Source organism: Salvelinus fontinalis, chromosome 1, assembly GCF_029448725.1.
Source record: "Salvelinus fontinalis isolate EN_2023a chromosome 1, ASM2944872v1, whole genome shotgun sequence".
In the NCBI taxonomy this organism is placed as follows: domain Eukaryota; kingdom Metazoa; phylum Chordata; class Actinopteri; order Salmoniformes; family Salmonidae; genus Salvelinus; species Salvelinus fontinalis.
This window is the reverse complement of record NC_074665.1, coordinates 14,943,153-14,960,028: the sequence shown is the minus strand read 5'-3', so window position 1 is coordinate 14,960,028 and position 16,876 is coordinate 14,943,153. Positions and strand designations below refer to the sequence as shown.

General features: G+C 39.8%; 1 protein-coding gene across 1 annotated transcript in view; it reads left to right on the top strand.

The window, feature by feature from the left end:
* The window catches only part of LOC129819667 (complement C1q tumor necrosis factor-related protein 1-like), a 61,112-nt gene extending 45,445 nt beyond the window's left edge, over window positions 1-15,667 (top strand). The window contains exons 2-4 of the mRNA XM_055876176.1: window positions 11,138-11,331; window positions 11,504-11,637; window positions 12,706-15,667. Coding sequence (XP_055732151.1) covers window positions 11,138-11,331; window positions 11,504-11,637; window positions 12,706-13,256 — 879 coding nt within the window. The 3' untranslated portion in view covers window positions 13,257-15,667. The remainder of the gene's footprint in view (window positions 1-11,137; window positions 11,332-11,503; window positions 11,638-12,705) is intronic.
* The last annotated feature ends 1,209 nt before the right edge of the window (window positions 15,668-16,876 follow it).

Genomic DNA, 16,876 nt, shown 5'->3' with positions numbered 1-16,876 from the left:
TCTACCCCTAACCCATAAGACTGCTAAATAGCCAGACTGATAAAAAGTCAATTAATGGTACCCAAACTATCTAAACTGACTCTATCTTGCACTGACCCTTCACACACTCACTAGACTTTACATACAGTACACTATATACATACTCACTCACACACACTACACTGACACAAAACCCTTACACATAACACACACACACACACACACACACACACACACACACACACACACATTTACACATCCTAATTTGTGAATTGCAAATGGTGTGCAAAGCTGTCATCAAGGCAAAGGGTGACTATTTGAAGAATCTCAAATATAAAATTTATTTGGATTTGTTTAACACTTTTTTGGTTACTACATGATTCCATATGTGTTATTTCATAGTTTTGATGTCTTCACTATTATTATACAATGTAAAAAATAGTAAAAATAAAGAAAAACCCTTGAATGAGTAAGTGTTCTAAAACATTTGACCAAGAGTGAAAACGGTTGAAGTCGGAAGTTTACATACACCTTAGTCAAATACATTTAAACTCAGTTTTTCACAATTCCTGACAATTAATCAGAGTAAAAATTCCCTGTCTTAGGTCAGTTAGGATCACCACTTTATTTTAAGAATGTGAAATGTCATAATAGTAGAGAGAATGATATATTTCAGCTTTTATTTCTTTCATCACATTCCCAGTGGGTCAGAAGTTTACATACACTCAATTAGTATTTGGTAGCATTGCCTTTAAATTGTTTAAATTGGGTCAAATGTTTCAGGTAGCCTTCCACAAGCTTCCCACAATAATTTGGGTGGATTTTGGCCCATTCCTCCTGACAGAGCTGGTGTAACTGAGTCAGGTTGGTAGGCCCCCTTGCTCGCACACACTTTTTCAGTTCTGCCCATAAATGTTCTATAGGATTGAAAAAGTCCCTATTTTTTTTTCGGGGGGTGGATCAGCTTAATATTGCGGAAAGAATGTTGCTTCCAATGTAATTGTCTGCATCATTTCCAATCCCCCATATTTTTTGGGGTAAATATATATATATCCTTTCACGTATGCATACATTTACACATATATACATACACATACCTACATAGACATACATACTTTTTTTAAAGAGTATATGTCGTGGAAAATCATCTCAGAAATATAACGCTTTATCAGAACTTGTGAAATCAAAACATGCTTTTATTACAATTGTATAGCCAACTGGAATGTCCCGCGGAACACACACCCTCCCAGAGCACTGGTTCGCTCTTTATACACAAATAGCATATGAGTCCACCCCATATGCAAATAAGCATACATACTTCCCCTAATTCTTCCTGCCATCATTATCTTTTTAGTTCAGGCTTCCTGCTTGTTCACGCATACTAACGCCCATTATCTGCTTTCAGTTAAATTATAATAGTGGCCAGACCCTCTATCTTAGTGTATCCAATTGCTTCAGGCGCCTAGGTGTCTGACCTGTATGTACGTAATGGAATGGGTAGACTATAAATCTAGTGTGTCCAAGCACCCAGGCGCCGACATGTCTGGTCAGTCTGTCAGCACAATGGAATCAGCAGACTATGTGTCTCTTCTCTTCATGTGGTCTGTTATTTTACTGTTCAGCTGTCTTATGTCTTTATAAGTTATCCATGTGTCTAATCTTTCTCCTACATATACCTTTATTATTATTCCCAGCAAACCCTACCACCGATCCCCCCAATTGGAGTAAACTGATAAACATTTCTGTTTTTACCTTCAATTTATACATCTTATACACATTTTACAGACACAGTCTACTTTATAATAGTTCTCTCTTGTTTGTTCTTAGTCCTTCCTCTATTTCTGTTGTCCATCCAGTTTGATTTCCACTTGTAACTGTGCTATTTCACAATAGCTCTGCACCTATACACATTTCACAGATCCCGTATGCCCTACATTGTTTATCTTGTTATTAGTCCCACCCTTCAGCTCCACTCAACCTTTCCCATCTATCTTCCAACATCATCCATTTCGGATTTTTATTTGCCATATATTTTTCAACTGTGCTGTGATGCTTCACAAAAGATTTGAATCTTCCTATTCTCATAGCTTCCACGGATTGTAATTTAAAAATAAACATTTTTGCTAAAATAATTATTATATTATTGATTGATTGACTATGGCTTTTCAAATCCCCCAGTATTGCTATCTGTAGCGTTAGTTCTACGCAAATGTTGCAATTCTTCAACCATTCCTGGACCTGTGACCAAAAACGAGCTACATGCGGACAATAGCAAAATAAATGGTCTAATGACTCTGCCTCCTCACAGCAGAATCTACAGAGCTGAGAAGATTGTATCCCCCATATATATAACATTCTATTAGTTGCAAGAATTTTGTACAATAATTTAAATTGAAAAATTCGAAGTTTTGAATCCGGCGTTGTTTTGCGTATCAATTCATAAACCATGTGCCATGGAATGGGTACATCGAAAATCTCTTCCCAACTATTTTGCAATTTATATGGCACAGCTGTAAGTTTTTTGGTCCTTAAATGAAATTGGTATATGTTTTTATTTATCACACTTTTCTTTAACCATTTATGTTCTTTAATATAAGGCCGACATACAAGTTCCTTACTTTTATCCCCTTCCACCTGCCTCTTCCATTTTTGTGGTAATGCTGCAATTAATTGGTTGTAATTTTGGGTAGAGCAGACATTTCCATATGTCTGTGTTAGCTGCATGTGTGACATTACTCCACCAGTCCTATTTATGATATCATTCACAAAAATTATACCTTTTTTAAACATTTCTTCGATAAATACAGTTTTTTTATCAATTACTATATTTGAATTTAACCACAAGATTTGTTGTACTATTTGTTCCGTCCTTTCAGGTGGATTAAACTGAAATTGCAATCAACTTTCTAAGGCTTGTTTAAAAAATAAAGATATTTTGGAAATTATTTCCTTTTCAAGCAACCGAAAGTGAGCAGGTGTAATCTGAATAAAGGGAAAAAGGCCCTTCTTGAACATAGGATGAGACATTCGTACCAATCTACTAGAGAACCAGTTTGGATTTAAGTATAACTTTTGTATGACTGATGCCTTTAGTGAGAGGTCTAATGCTTTAATATTTAATAATTTCTGCCCTCCGAATTCATATTCATTATATAAATAGGCCCTTTTAATTTTATCTGGCTTGCCGTTCCAAATAAAATTGAATATTTTTTGTTCATATAATTTAAAAAGCAGGTCACTAGGTGTAGGCAAAACCATAAGCAAATAGGTAAACTGTGATATGATTAAAGAGTTAATCAGGGTGATTTTCCCACAAATAGACAGGTATTTTCCTTTCCATGGTAGCAAGATCTTATCTATTTTTGCTAACTTTCTATAAAAATTTATTGGAGTGAGATCATTTCTTTCTTTTGGGATTTGTATACCGAGTATGTCCACATCACCGTCAGACCATTTAATTGGTAAACTACATGGCAATGTAAAATGTGTATTTTTTAGTGATCCAATACGTAATATGGTACATTTATCATAATGTGGTTTTAATCCAGAGAGGATAGCAAATGTATCTAGATCCTCTATGAGGCCGTGGAGAGATTCTAGTTGTGGTTTTAAAAGAAAACATGAATCATCAGCGTACAATGACACCTTAGTTTTTAGGCCCTGGATTTCTAATCCCTTAATATTAATGTTTGATCTAATTTTAACAGCTAACATTTTGATGGCAATAATAAATAGATATGCCGATAGTGGACAACCTTGTTTTACTCCTCTAGATAGTTTAAAACTTTCTGAGATGTAGCCATTATTTACTATTTTACACCTAGGGTTACTATACATAATTTTTACCCATTTTATAAGAGATTCCCCAAAATTGAAATATTCTAGGCATTTATATATAAACTCCAGTCGTACTTTATCAAAAGCCTTTTCAAAATCAGCTATGAAAACCAGGCCTGGTGTCCCCGATATTTCATAGTTTTCTATTGTTTCCAGTACTTGCCTTATATTATCTCCAATGTATCGTCCATGTAAAAAACCTGTCTGATTAGGATGAATAATATCTGACAAAACTTTTTTTATTCTATGCGCCAAGCATTTTGCTAGGATTTTTGCATCACAACACTGAAGTGTAAGAGGTCTCCAATTTTTTAAATGGACTGGATCTTTATATATACCACTTGGGTCCTGTTTCAGTAATAATGATATCACACCTTCTTGTTGCGTGTCTGATAATCTATCATTTATATAGGAGTGGTTAAAACAAGCTAATAATGGTCCTTTGAGTATATCAAAAAAATGTTTGTATACTTCCACTGGTATGCCATCCAGTCCTGGAGTTTTCCCATCCTTAAAGGCCCCAATTGCATCATGTAGTTCCTCCTCTGTAATTAGGCCTTCACATGAGTCTTTCTGTACAGATGTTAATTTTACATTATTATTAGGGAAAAAATCCATACAATTAGTTTCAGTTAGTGGAGATTGAGGAGACTGAAACGAAAACATATTCTTAAAGTACTTTACTTCCTCTTTCAAAATATCATTTGGTGAATAATGCGTGACTCCATCATTTGTAACAAGTTTTAATACGTTTTTTTTGGTAGCATTTCTATATTGAAGATTGAAAAAGAATTTGGTGCATTTTTCCCCATATTCCATCCAGTTCGCTTTATTTTTATAATATATTACACTGGATCTTTCTTGAATAAGTTCCTCCATTTCTTTTTGTTTTTCCTCTAACTTATTCTGTGCCTCTATGGTACCGTTTTTATTGTTATCTAACTGTACTGTTAGTCCTTCAATTTCCTTCGTTAATATGGACTCTTTTGATCAAAATTGCTTTTGTTTTATAGATGAGTACTGAATTGCATGGCCTCTAAAGGCACACTTAAAAGTGTCCCATACAATATGGGGATCTGCTGTACCTATGTTATGTCTAAAAAAGTCAGTTATAAATTCTTCTGTCCTAGTTCTAAACAATTTATCATCTAGTAGGCTTTGATTAAATTTCCAATATCCTCGCCCACGTGGAAATTCTGTAAGAGTAATATATATGGCAATTATGTGATGGTCCGACCGCATTCTGTCCCATATCAAACACTTTTTAACTTTTGGTGCCAGAGAGAATGACATAAGAAAGTAGTCAAGGCGACTAGCTTGATTAAGTCTCCGCCATGTATATCTCACTAGGTCAGGGTATTTAAGTCTTCATATATCCACTAATTCCAATATATCCATGACATTCCTGATTTCCTTAAGTGCCTGAGGGTGATTGTTTGTATTGTGATATCCTTTCCGGTCCATAGAGGTATTTAAGACCGTATTAAACTCTCCCACTATAATAATAGAGTCTAGTGTTGCTTGTAAAGTTGATACATTCTTATATATATTGTCAAAGAAGCTTGGATCATCATTATTCGGACCGTATAGGTTAATAAGCCATATATGTTTATTGTCCAATAACATATTTAAAATAATCCATCTACCTTGAGGATCTGTTTGGACAAGTTGCACATTTGGATCAAAGTTATTATTAATTAAAACCATCACCCCTTTTGAATTTCTTTGCCCATGGGAGAAATATATTTCGCCCCCCCCAGTTCTTTTTCCACAAAACTTCATCTAGAACTGTTGAATGGGTTTCCTGTAAACAGTAGATATTATAATCCTTCTCTTTTAGCCAGGTAAATACTGATCGTCTTTTCTTATTATCTGCTAAGCCATTACAATTGTAACTGGCTATACTTATTTCACCACTTACCATAATGAGACACACCTTTCAATTATTTTTATCAAAATATATGTTTGTAAACGTCCTATTAAAAAGTAACATAATGATTGAGTGTCTATATAGTTGTACCATGACATTTGCATCTCCACTAAGCAAACCTCCAATTGGTCCCCACTATTCCACCCGCCAAAAGCCCCCATCTCGAGTTGGGTTGTCACCCCAATGCCCGGCAGACCACCCCCGACCCCCCGCATCGCACAGCCCCGGACCGACTGGGATCCATCCTTCGAAAAGTGCACACAGCACCATCCACCGAACCAAAGCAGATCCATTGCCAAATGCATTTCCATCGCCCTCACCTCGATTTTTATTACATATTGCTGTGAATCATCCTCTATAGTCCCTAACATCTTTTACTTCTTCCTTCGCAACAGTTGCGGGATACACACATACACCCACACACATTCAGCCCTTACCCACACACAACCATAAGCCCACCCTCTCAACAATTGCACTATCCCAGAGCCCAACTCAAGATGGGTCATGATTTACAAATGTACTTGCAGTTGCAGCTGCATGAGAAGGCCTGCAAGACCGCGCAAAAAATGAGCATAAATGTAGAGATTTATTTACCATTGTCACATCCTAGATGATGGAGGTCAAATGTACACCTTCTTCCTGAAACACCCACAATACGGTCATCCATTTTGACCATGTTCCCAAGCATCTCCATGCAGTCCGATTGGTTTCGTGCCACCAGGGCCACAATAATATACCCCCTCTCTGAATGTCCGAGTGTGACCCCCTCCCCATGGGTTACTGCAGCTAGTGTTGCCAGCACTGCCACTGCCTGGGTGGGGGCACCCCACCGGAATCCCCACCGGCTAGGTACAAGGTCATCAAGGTTCTCATTAGCAGCTTTGAGAATTTCCTTGTTTATTATGCTCTCCCTTTAGGGGGCTTTGGCTTTGCAGGACCAACCCTGCCAAGCAGGCTCAGAATCTTGAGGGGGCAGTGCTGCTCTTGGTCCCTGACCTCATTTTGGCTGCATACAGACCGCATACAGCATGCACATAAAACAGTTAGGGACTTCTCCTTAGTATCTGGGCCATTCATGTGGGTGTCTAGGGTATAGGGCCATGGACCGTACCATTAAAATAGGATAATAAATAATTAGATATAATTTATTTTAAAATGTAGTTCCACATGATAGGACAATAAATAAATAAGACGTGTAATTCATTATAAAAGTATATCCATCATCTGAACAACATTGAAAGCCCTCTCATACCCGGCCCACAGCAATACACTGGCTCTGGGATATGCAACTATTTCATTACTCACTCACTCAACTTTCCAAACATAACAAATAAAAATAAACACACACCACACCATCCACACATACTGTGCCTTCTGTTTACTTAGTTTTTATCTTCACTATATAGAAATAGTGCTTGTGTTCAATTAATTATATGTGAAGATTTATAGAAAAGCTATATTTTGTATTGTATTGTTACAATCAGTAACCGGGCTTGAATTGTGTTTATTTTCCTCATCTATGAGAACTTTGTAATTTTTAAAATAACCATGGAGTAATCTTTGTGTCTCTGAACAACTGGTTATCAATATATAGTTTATCAACAACGAGAGCTACTCGTTTCGCTTTTAATCTATTTTCTTTGAAAATTGGATACAGAACTTTGCGCCGTTCTGCAATTTCTTTCGGAAACTGATCATTCATGCCAATTTTGGTCCCAGCAAGTCTTTTACCTAGGCTTTTAACCATTATTTTATCTTTAAATGAAGCAAATTTGGCAACGATTGGGCGTTCGTACCTCTGCCCTCTCTGTCCGAGGCGGTGTACACGTTCAAGTTGGATCTTATCGATAACTTCGCGCGGTATCTGAAGTGCTGCAAAAAGGAACTCTCTAACTACAGATTCAGGAACCTCTCCTTCTTTCTCTTGGATACCTGTAAGTACCAAATTCTCTCTCATGGATCTCGTTTGTATGTCCAGTAAGCATTCCTTCAGAACGTTGTTCTCCTTTTTAAATTCATTCATTTCGGTTTCAATCTTATTGACCGTCCCTTTTAGCGCGTGTGTTTCCTTCTCCAATGTCGCAGCTTTTTCATCACTCATCTCTAGGCTTGCTTTCAACTCTTTTATATCTTTACTAACTAATTCAAGTATACCCAGTTTTTCATTTATTGATTTTAACAGATCGGTTTCGATCTTTACCATTGCCGGTGTTGAGAATATTAGATCATCCGTGTCGGTTGAGGAGTCACGTTTTCGTTTTTGATTCGGTTCCCCTGTCTTATTCTCCGTCATGTTTGGGTGTTGCTTGTTTTCGTAATATTTGTCGATAAATGTCTCTAGTCTTAGGATTTGTTTTGTGTTATTATCCAGATTGAAGGTTATCACCCACCAGATTATTTAGTGCGAATATTTTAGTCTAATTTAGCAGATATTTCGAATATTATGTTTTATCTTGAGGTGCTCTACATAGCTTCGTTCAGTCCGCCATTACCTTTACGTTACCTTTACGTCCGCCGTCTACGTCCTACTTCAAATGCTACGTGCTACGCCACATTAAAAAAGTCCCTCTTTGCCATGCAAATGAATCGCAAAACATTTCCACTGCATTTCAGCACTGCCACAAAAGGACCAACTGGCATCATGTCAGTGATTCTATCGTTAACACAGGTGTGAGTGTTGACGAGGACAAGGCTGGAGATCACTCTGTCATGCTGATTGAGTTCGAATAACAGACTGGAAGCTTCAAAAGGAGGGTGGTGCTTGGAATCATTGTTCTTCCTCTGTCAACCATGGTTACCTGCAAGGAAACATGTGCCGTCATCATTGCTTTGCACAAAAAGGGCCTCACAGGCAAGGATATTGCTGCCAGGAAAATTGCACCTAAATCAACCATTTATCGGATCATCAAGAACTTCAAGGAGAGCGGTTCAATTGTTGTGAAGAAGACTTCAGGGCGCCCAAGAAAGTCCAGCAAGCGCCAGGACCGTCTCATAAAGTTGATTCAGCTGCGGGATCGGGGCACCACCAGTACAGAGCTTGCTCAGGAATGGCAACAGGCAGGTGTGAGTGCATCTGCACGCACAGTGAGTCGAAGACTTTTGGAGGATGGCCTGGTGTCAAGAAGGGCAGCAAAGAAGCCACTTCTCTCCAGGAAAAACATCAGGGACAGACTGATATTCTGCAAAAGGTACAAGGATTGGACTGCTGAGGACTGGGGCAAAGTCATTTTCTCTGATGAATCCCCTTTCCGATTGTTTGGGGCATCCGGAAAAAAGCTTGTCCAGAGAAGACAAGGTGAGCGCTACCATCAGTCCTGTGTCATGCCAACAGTAAAGCATCCTGAGACCATTCATGTGTGGGGTTGCTTCTCAGCCAAGGGAGTGGGCTCACTCACAATTTTGCCGAAGAACACAGCCATGAATAAAGAATGGTACCAACACATCCTCCGAGAGCAACTTCTCCCAACCATCCAGGAACAGTTTGGTGACGAACAATGCCTTTTCCAGCATGATGGAGCACCTTGCCATAAGGCAAAAGTGATAACTAAGTGGCTCGGGGAACAAAAAATATATATTTTGGGTCCATGGCCAGGAAACTCCCCAGACCTTAATCCCATTGAGAACTTGTGGTCAATCCTCAAGAGGCGGGTGGATAAACAAAAACCCACAAATCTGACAAACTCCAAGCATTGATTATGCAAGAATGGGCTGCCATCCGTCAGGATGTGGCCCAGAAGTTAATTGACAGCATGCCAGGATTGCAGAGGTCTTGAAAAAGAAGGGTCAACACGGCAAATATTGACTCTTCAACTTCATGTAATTGTCAATAAAAACCTTTGACACTTATGAAATGCTTGTAATTAAACTTCAGTATTCCATAGTAACATCTGACAAAAATATCTAAAGACAATGAGGCAGCAGACTTTGTGAAAATTAATATTTGTGTCTTTCTCAAAACTTTTGGCCCCAATTGTACTTTACTGTACTCTACCCTACTGTACTCTACTGTTTTGTACTGTACTCTACTGTGCTCTCTTGAGCTCTACTGTGCTGTACTTTGATGTTCAAGCTTGTGAAACATGGACGTCTATGATTGGTTCAGATTTGTTCCGGCCCAGACCAACCAAATTTGGTCTTGTTTGGGTGCAGAGACATTAAAATAATAGCCAGTCTGTAGAATAATACCCACATATGCAAAGGAGGATATTGGATGCCTTTGTGTACCTATTTAGGATACATCAGCATGAAGAAAATGATATCCATATTTATGCATTTCTGTGTAAAACAGATCAGGGACGCATTACAAAATTCCTTTATCGCAATTCCCTTACCAGGTGTATATCCACTTCACTTACTGTAGTTCAAGAACCAAAATAGATTTTTTCAAAGTCAATGTGTCATGTCATAGCTGACACCCCATTCTTTCTGCAGACATAATTAAATATTATTTCAGAGCAAATATTTATTTGGAAAACATGGACACAACATGGACAAAAAACTGAGTGAGATTTTACAGAGATTCTGTTACCAAAGTTTGCATCTGCACAGTTCTTTTGTAAAATGTTCAGTGCAAAATGTTAAAAGTAGTTATTGTGCATAGAGTTGTATGGTTTGTTAAACTTTGAAATCAATGGTTTTTGTTTTGCATACATTTTAAATATAAAACCTGAGTCTCAGCGCAATTCCTTTACTGTGGAATTGACGTTATAAGTTACATTCTTCAAAACTTATAGGGTATATATCATTATTAATTTCTAAGTCCAAAAATGGATGTAGTAACTAAGGATTCTAGCTTTAAAGAAGTTCAAAGACAATCATATTCTCCAGCATAATTTCTCTTGAGTTAGGCTAATGTGTGGAAATGTGTGTTTTTATTTATTTATTTTTTACTCTGAGTACAGTCTGTCTCCGTCTCAAATGGCACCATATTCCCTATATAGTGCACCACTTTTGACCAGAGCCCTTGTAAAACGTAATGCACTATATAGTGACATTTGGGACGCACACTGTTGTTGTTTGTCATATTGAGGTGTCATAACCATCCAAGTGAAAACAGATGAGAATATAGGAGTTTGGTTTATCCCACAAACACATTATGTAGCAGGCCAACCACTCTGTCTCCAGAGACACTGGGTCTGTCCCCAACTTCACCGATTATGTAGTAATCACTGTCCTAAAGAAAGAAAGAAAGAGGTCTATTCATAGCAAAACTAAAGTGCAGAACAACCATTAACATAACCTATGGATGAATCTCAATTGTATCTCCTTGATTTCCTGTGTCCTCTCTCCTCATCTCCTTCTCAAAGTACATTGGAGAAGATATGAAGTTCCTTACCATATGAGCTCAATAACTTCCTGATTATGACTGATGTCACTTCCTGTTTTCCGAAGATGACAGTGCGGGGTGGGCAGCCGCCCTCTGCCCTGTGTGCGTGGGTGGTACTGCTCCTGTTGGTGGTCTCAGGTGAACCCTACCGGACCCCCTACAACCAGGAACAAGACCAGAACAGAGACAGGGACAGTGAGACAACAGACCCCAGGATAGACCCTAGGACAAACACCAGGGTCTACCACAGAGATGTCAGGTACTACTGCATACTACTAATACATACTACCCCTCTGAGTGGCACCCTATTCTCTATATAGTGCACTACTATTGACCAGGGTCCCTATATGGGCCAAAAGTATTGCACAAAATAGGGAATAGGTTGCCATTTGGGATGTATCCATTGACATTGTTTCTATGGCCCCTGGTAGTGAGGTGAGGGGTAAAGACTGTCGGCGGTGTTGTGACCCTGGAGAGCAGCCCCCTCATTATTCCAACCCCCACTACCCACAACAGTACCCACAGTACCAAGCGGTGCCACAGATCAACATCACCATCCTCAAAGGTAGGTGGCTCACCTGCACTACTACTGACTACCACATTAAGTTAAGTTCAAGTTAAGTAACTTGAACTTACGTACTTAAACTTAACCTTGTTCCCAGGCTCAATTTCTGAGGAGAGATGGTTGGTGGACGCAATTAACTTCAACTTAACTTCAACCGTTTGGAGAACCTGAATCACTGGGGGAAAGCACTTTCCATTTAATGAGTTGCACAAGAACATCAAATGAGTGGTCCAGTGTAGCAGAAAGCAGATTGGTTAATTTGCCTTACAGGTAAAGGGCCGAATAGCAAATGGGTCTGAAGTTAGCAACTGAAGCTCGTAACTAGCAACTACACACAAGGCTTTCGAGAGTCAGCGAGCCTCTCATACCTTTCTAACCAGAATAATGTCTCTGCCAAGATCAGTTCAGGGTCAGGCTAAACCACACAGGCATGCAGGGTCTTTGGCAAGCAGGATGAGCTTGGTGACTCTCCACAAAGATGAGAGGGGACAAACACTTTGGGTTTGTGGGTTAGTAAATTGTTCCCCAGGGTTAGGAAAAGTAGTGGGTTAGGACTCACTGGTGGGTTGTGAAACGTTTTACTGGGTCTCAGCTTTAAGACTGGACTGTGTCTGCATTCCAAATGGCACCCTATTGCATACATAGTGCTTATGGGCCCTGGTCAAAATAAGGGCACTACGTAAGGAATAAGGTGTAATTTGGGACTCAAGTTGTGTCTTGGGGGATAATGATGAGTTGATTAAAGGCTTTGGGCGAAAACATGTTTGGGAACCAGTGGGTTAGAAGAGGGGACAACAGCTGTGGGTATTTGTATCTGCCACGTTATACATCTTGGATGCTGAGAATGTGAAAACAGATGTGGTACTGTAACTGTTATGGTGAATGACCACTAGCTATGCAAAGCAGTGGGCAAATCTGTGTCAGACACAAACACAATAATTTATCTGTAGTCTGACCTTAAACCATGACCTTTGACTGCATCCAATACCTGAGGTATTCTCTTCTTATTGCCTTGAAAAGTTGCATGTACTGGAGTTTTACTAACATTTCTACTTCTTCCTACTCCAGGTGAGAAGGGGGACAGCGGTCAGCGAGGACCCTACGGTAAATCCGGTAAGTCTGGCCAGTCCGGCCCCCGAGGGCCCAACGGCATCAGGGGCACCAAAGGGAGCATAGGGACCCCGGGTGAACCCTGCAAGGCCCAGTACGCTGCTTTCTCTGTGGGCCGCAAGAAGGCCATCCACTCCAACGACTACTACCAGACCTTAGTGTTCGACACCGAGCTCGTCAACCTCTACGGCCACTTCAACATGTTCACCGGCAAGTTCTACTGCTACGTACCAGGGGTCTACTACTTCAGCCTGAACGTGCACACGTGGAACCAGAAGGAGACGTATGTGCACGTGATGCATAACGAGAGGGAGGTGGTGATCCTGTACGCTCAGCCCAGTGACCGGAGCATCATGCAGAGCCAGAGCCTGATGCTAGAGCTGGAGAGAGAGGACCAGGTGTGGGTCAGGCTGTTCAAAGGGGAGAGAGAGAACGCCATCTTCAGTGATGACTTTGATACCTACGTCACTTTCAATGGACACCTCATCAAGCCAAAGAGCGAAGGGTAGGGGGACGGTTGGGTCTATGTCCCAGGTGGCACCCTTTTCCCTATATAGTGCACTACTTTTGAGCAGAGCCATATGGGCCCTGGTCAAAAGTAGTGTACTATATAGGGGAGAATAGGGTGCTATTTGAGATGCGGACAGGGTTGTGGGCTTGTGTGATATTATGGACGTGTGAAACGAGATGGAGATAAAATCAGAAGAGTGATTGGTTCACAGTTCATAGTAGAATATCTCCTTAATTTTCTTATTGTGTTTTTAATAAATATATTTTATATAACATAATCCAGATAGCAAAATATATATTTTGATAAGTAAACCAAGCCAAGTCTTAATCTGGCAAAAACATGTTGCACACACACAGTCCGATAAAGATTGAGGATCTTTTGGATGTTTTGTCAGGAAACCAAACATAATGAATTCAAGATTGTCACTGTTGTGTTGTTGAGTTTAAAGTGCCTTGAGGGTGTGAAGAAGTGTCCTGCATCTGCAGCCATCACATAGCTGTACTGATGTCCCATTGGCCAGTAAACCTTAAAAAGTACTCCATGTCCCCCGGCAGCACTAAGAGTACATCCCAAATGGCACCCTATTCCCTATATTTTGCACTACTTTTGACCAGAACCCTATGGAGCCTGATGAAAATTAGTGCACTAAATAGGGAATAGGGTGCCATTTGGGAAGGAAGCCATTTCATGAATTATGTATTTTGTGTGAGGGAAAGTATTATAATTCTTACCAAGTTTGCACTCAGATAAACCATATGTTAGGTTAAGAGCACCCTTCATAGCTTTCAAATGTAGATGTAGCGATAGATCATCTTTTTGAGTTACACAAAGATTGATATTAAATTACACTGTAAACATATCCTAAAACAAGTAGTGATAGGGCCTACCCAGATAAAACTTCCAAAAAGGACTAATTCACAGTGAACAGGAGATGGAGCACTTTATATCTTGTTATTCAGGCTTTATTCCCTGACTGGATGAACTACACAGGTATACTTCATACATCATAAAACATTTCATACAACCTGGACTAGATAAAGCAACAGGTGCTAGAAGTGAATGAGACAAGTGAATGAGAATGTCCACAGTTCAGTGACTGTGGACATTCAAAACCTGTAAGCAAACCACTTTCCATTCAGATAGAAAAGGTCACTCCATTTCTGCAGTGTTGTCTGTCTGACATTTGTAGACTGTAGTCAGCCCTGTCTGTGGAGTTATTGTACTAGGGTGGGGTTGCCCTTTGAATATTTGAATAAAAAACCCAGCGCCAATATTGACAACATTGGTCCAGTGTGGATGTAACCCAGCCTCCATAATACAACAATAGACTCAGCTTTACTGAAGATACAATATCGGTTTAGCAATAATGGAAATGATAATCGCATAGGGCAAAATCAGTTACATATACAATAATAATACATGGTGCTTTAACTGTTCAATGGTGCTGTTTAGATTTGAGCAACAATCAATATATATATTATTGAGTTGTGCAAAGTATTTGATATATACTATGTTTTTAGTTTTTTTATATACTGTATTGTGAAGTGTAATGTGTTAGACCTCAGTGGTGTAGAAAATATCTACCAAAATATGAATATCTTAAACAAAATATTTTGCCACAAGCCAGTATTCACTTTCCATGAAACCTCGAGTCATTGAAAATGTCCAGGGGGGTTTCATAAATATTATTTTTTATACGAGTTGACATCCCTAGAGCTCACTGTTAGCCTCCAAGGCCAAGGCCCCATTCCAAACCAAACCCCCACACACTATCCCTGCATCCTAGTTGGGCCCTGTTCAAAACCAAACCCCCACACCCTATCCCTGTGTCCTCGATGGGCCTTGTTCCAAACCAAAACAAACCCCCACAACCTATGTCCTAGTTGGGCCCCATTACAAACCAAACCCATATACCCTATCAATGGGTCCTAGTTCGGTCCTTGTGCAAACCAAACCCTCACACATTTTTAAAATGTATATTTTAGTAGACGATCTTATCCAGAACTACTTACAGTAATGAGTGCATACATTATCATACTGGTCCACCGTGGGAGTCAAACCCACAACGCTTTCATTGCAAGCACCATGCTCTAACAACTATCCATGGGTCTTAGTTGACTTTCCCTCATGGTTCTGAAGGGCCTCTTTTCAAACCAAACCATCACATGAAAAAATGATCTAAGGAGAAAGGCCAGATATTGAATTTGGTTTGGAATTAGATTCCAGGAAATACTTAACCGAGACCAGAATTGCCAGGAAATGTTTTAGTGCCTGCAGACATACATGTTTTCTATAATAGACTGTTGACTAAGGCTGTTCAGCCACTATGCATTGTTTAAAGTAGTTTTGATACGATCAAGTTGAGTATGTATATGGACCATATTCATTAAAAAGACAAATAAATAATGATCTGTTGTTTGAGTGATAGGGTACATGAGACATATGGTGGTTTTGCATGCTTGTTTAGTTGTGTGTGTGTGCCTGTATTGTATAGGGTGTGTCTCTATTTCTCCTGGCTATTTGATGGTGTGTACCTGCCAAACTTTCTCGGTGGACACAGTGGAATGTGCTTGGGAGAACAAAGCACACCAACCCAAACCCAGAACCAACCTGTAGACAGCAAATATTATGCCTCTGTCTTTCTTAGTTACTACTTTCTCTCTCCTCCCTCTCTCTGTCTGTCCCCCTCTCTCTCTCTCTCTCTCTCTCTCTCTCTCTCTCTCTCTCTCTCTCTCTCTCTCTCATTCTCTATGCACACATGCACACACAGGCACATATGCACATATGCATGCAGTAGTCATGCACACACACACAGAAATAAGAGCAATTTTGAAATGTCATAACTTTTTTGCGATAGTAAAACCATTGAATAATTTCTATAGGCTCCTGGTTTTGCAGAGGTCTTCTTCTGCCCTCTTGTGGCTCGGATTGGTAAAGCAGCTCTGTGTTTGATCCTGACCAATTCCCTGTCCTATCCTGGCCTGTCTTGGCTCAATCCCAGCACTCCTCCTGTTCAACACACACACACTTCACAAACACACTGTCAGCACTACACTAACCCCCTCCCCCCACACACACACACAACCCGTACACCCTCACCTCAGTATCTCTGGCCTCCAGCCATTTAGCCACTAGCAAGAATGAGCTGCAAAATACAAGCATAAAAAATGGAAGAAAAGGTAACACCAGTAGTCTTTTTTCCCTCCCCTCCTCCTTGTCTCACTCTCTCCTTCTCTCTTCCCTTGATGAAGATAAGTGATTTAAAAAGCGAACCGAGTATAAATAAGCTATGAGAATAGATTAGTGTGTAGGGATAATCAGCAGATGCTGGAGCCAGGGAATCTCCCAAGCGCAGCATAAATGCATAGAGAAAGATGGCAGCTAAAATGGCTGACACCATTTTAGCTGACCACATCACTCACACAGGGAGATATCACTGTCTGTACGGGGTGGTTAGCAATGGGGTCTACGTGTTGTACTACCTACCAGTAGAGCTGTTAGCTTTAACTCTGAATTTACTCTAATTTTTTTCTATTGGAGTAAAATAGTCCTGTGTTTTCTTACAGGTGAAATGCTGAAGTTGTGGTTGGAAGATTCTCTGACAATGCCGAGTGAAAA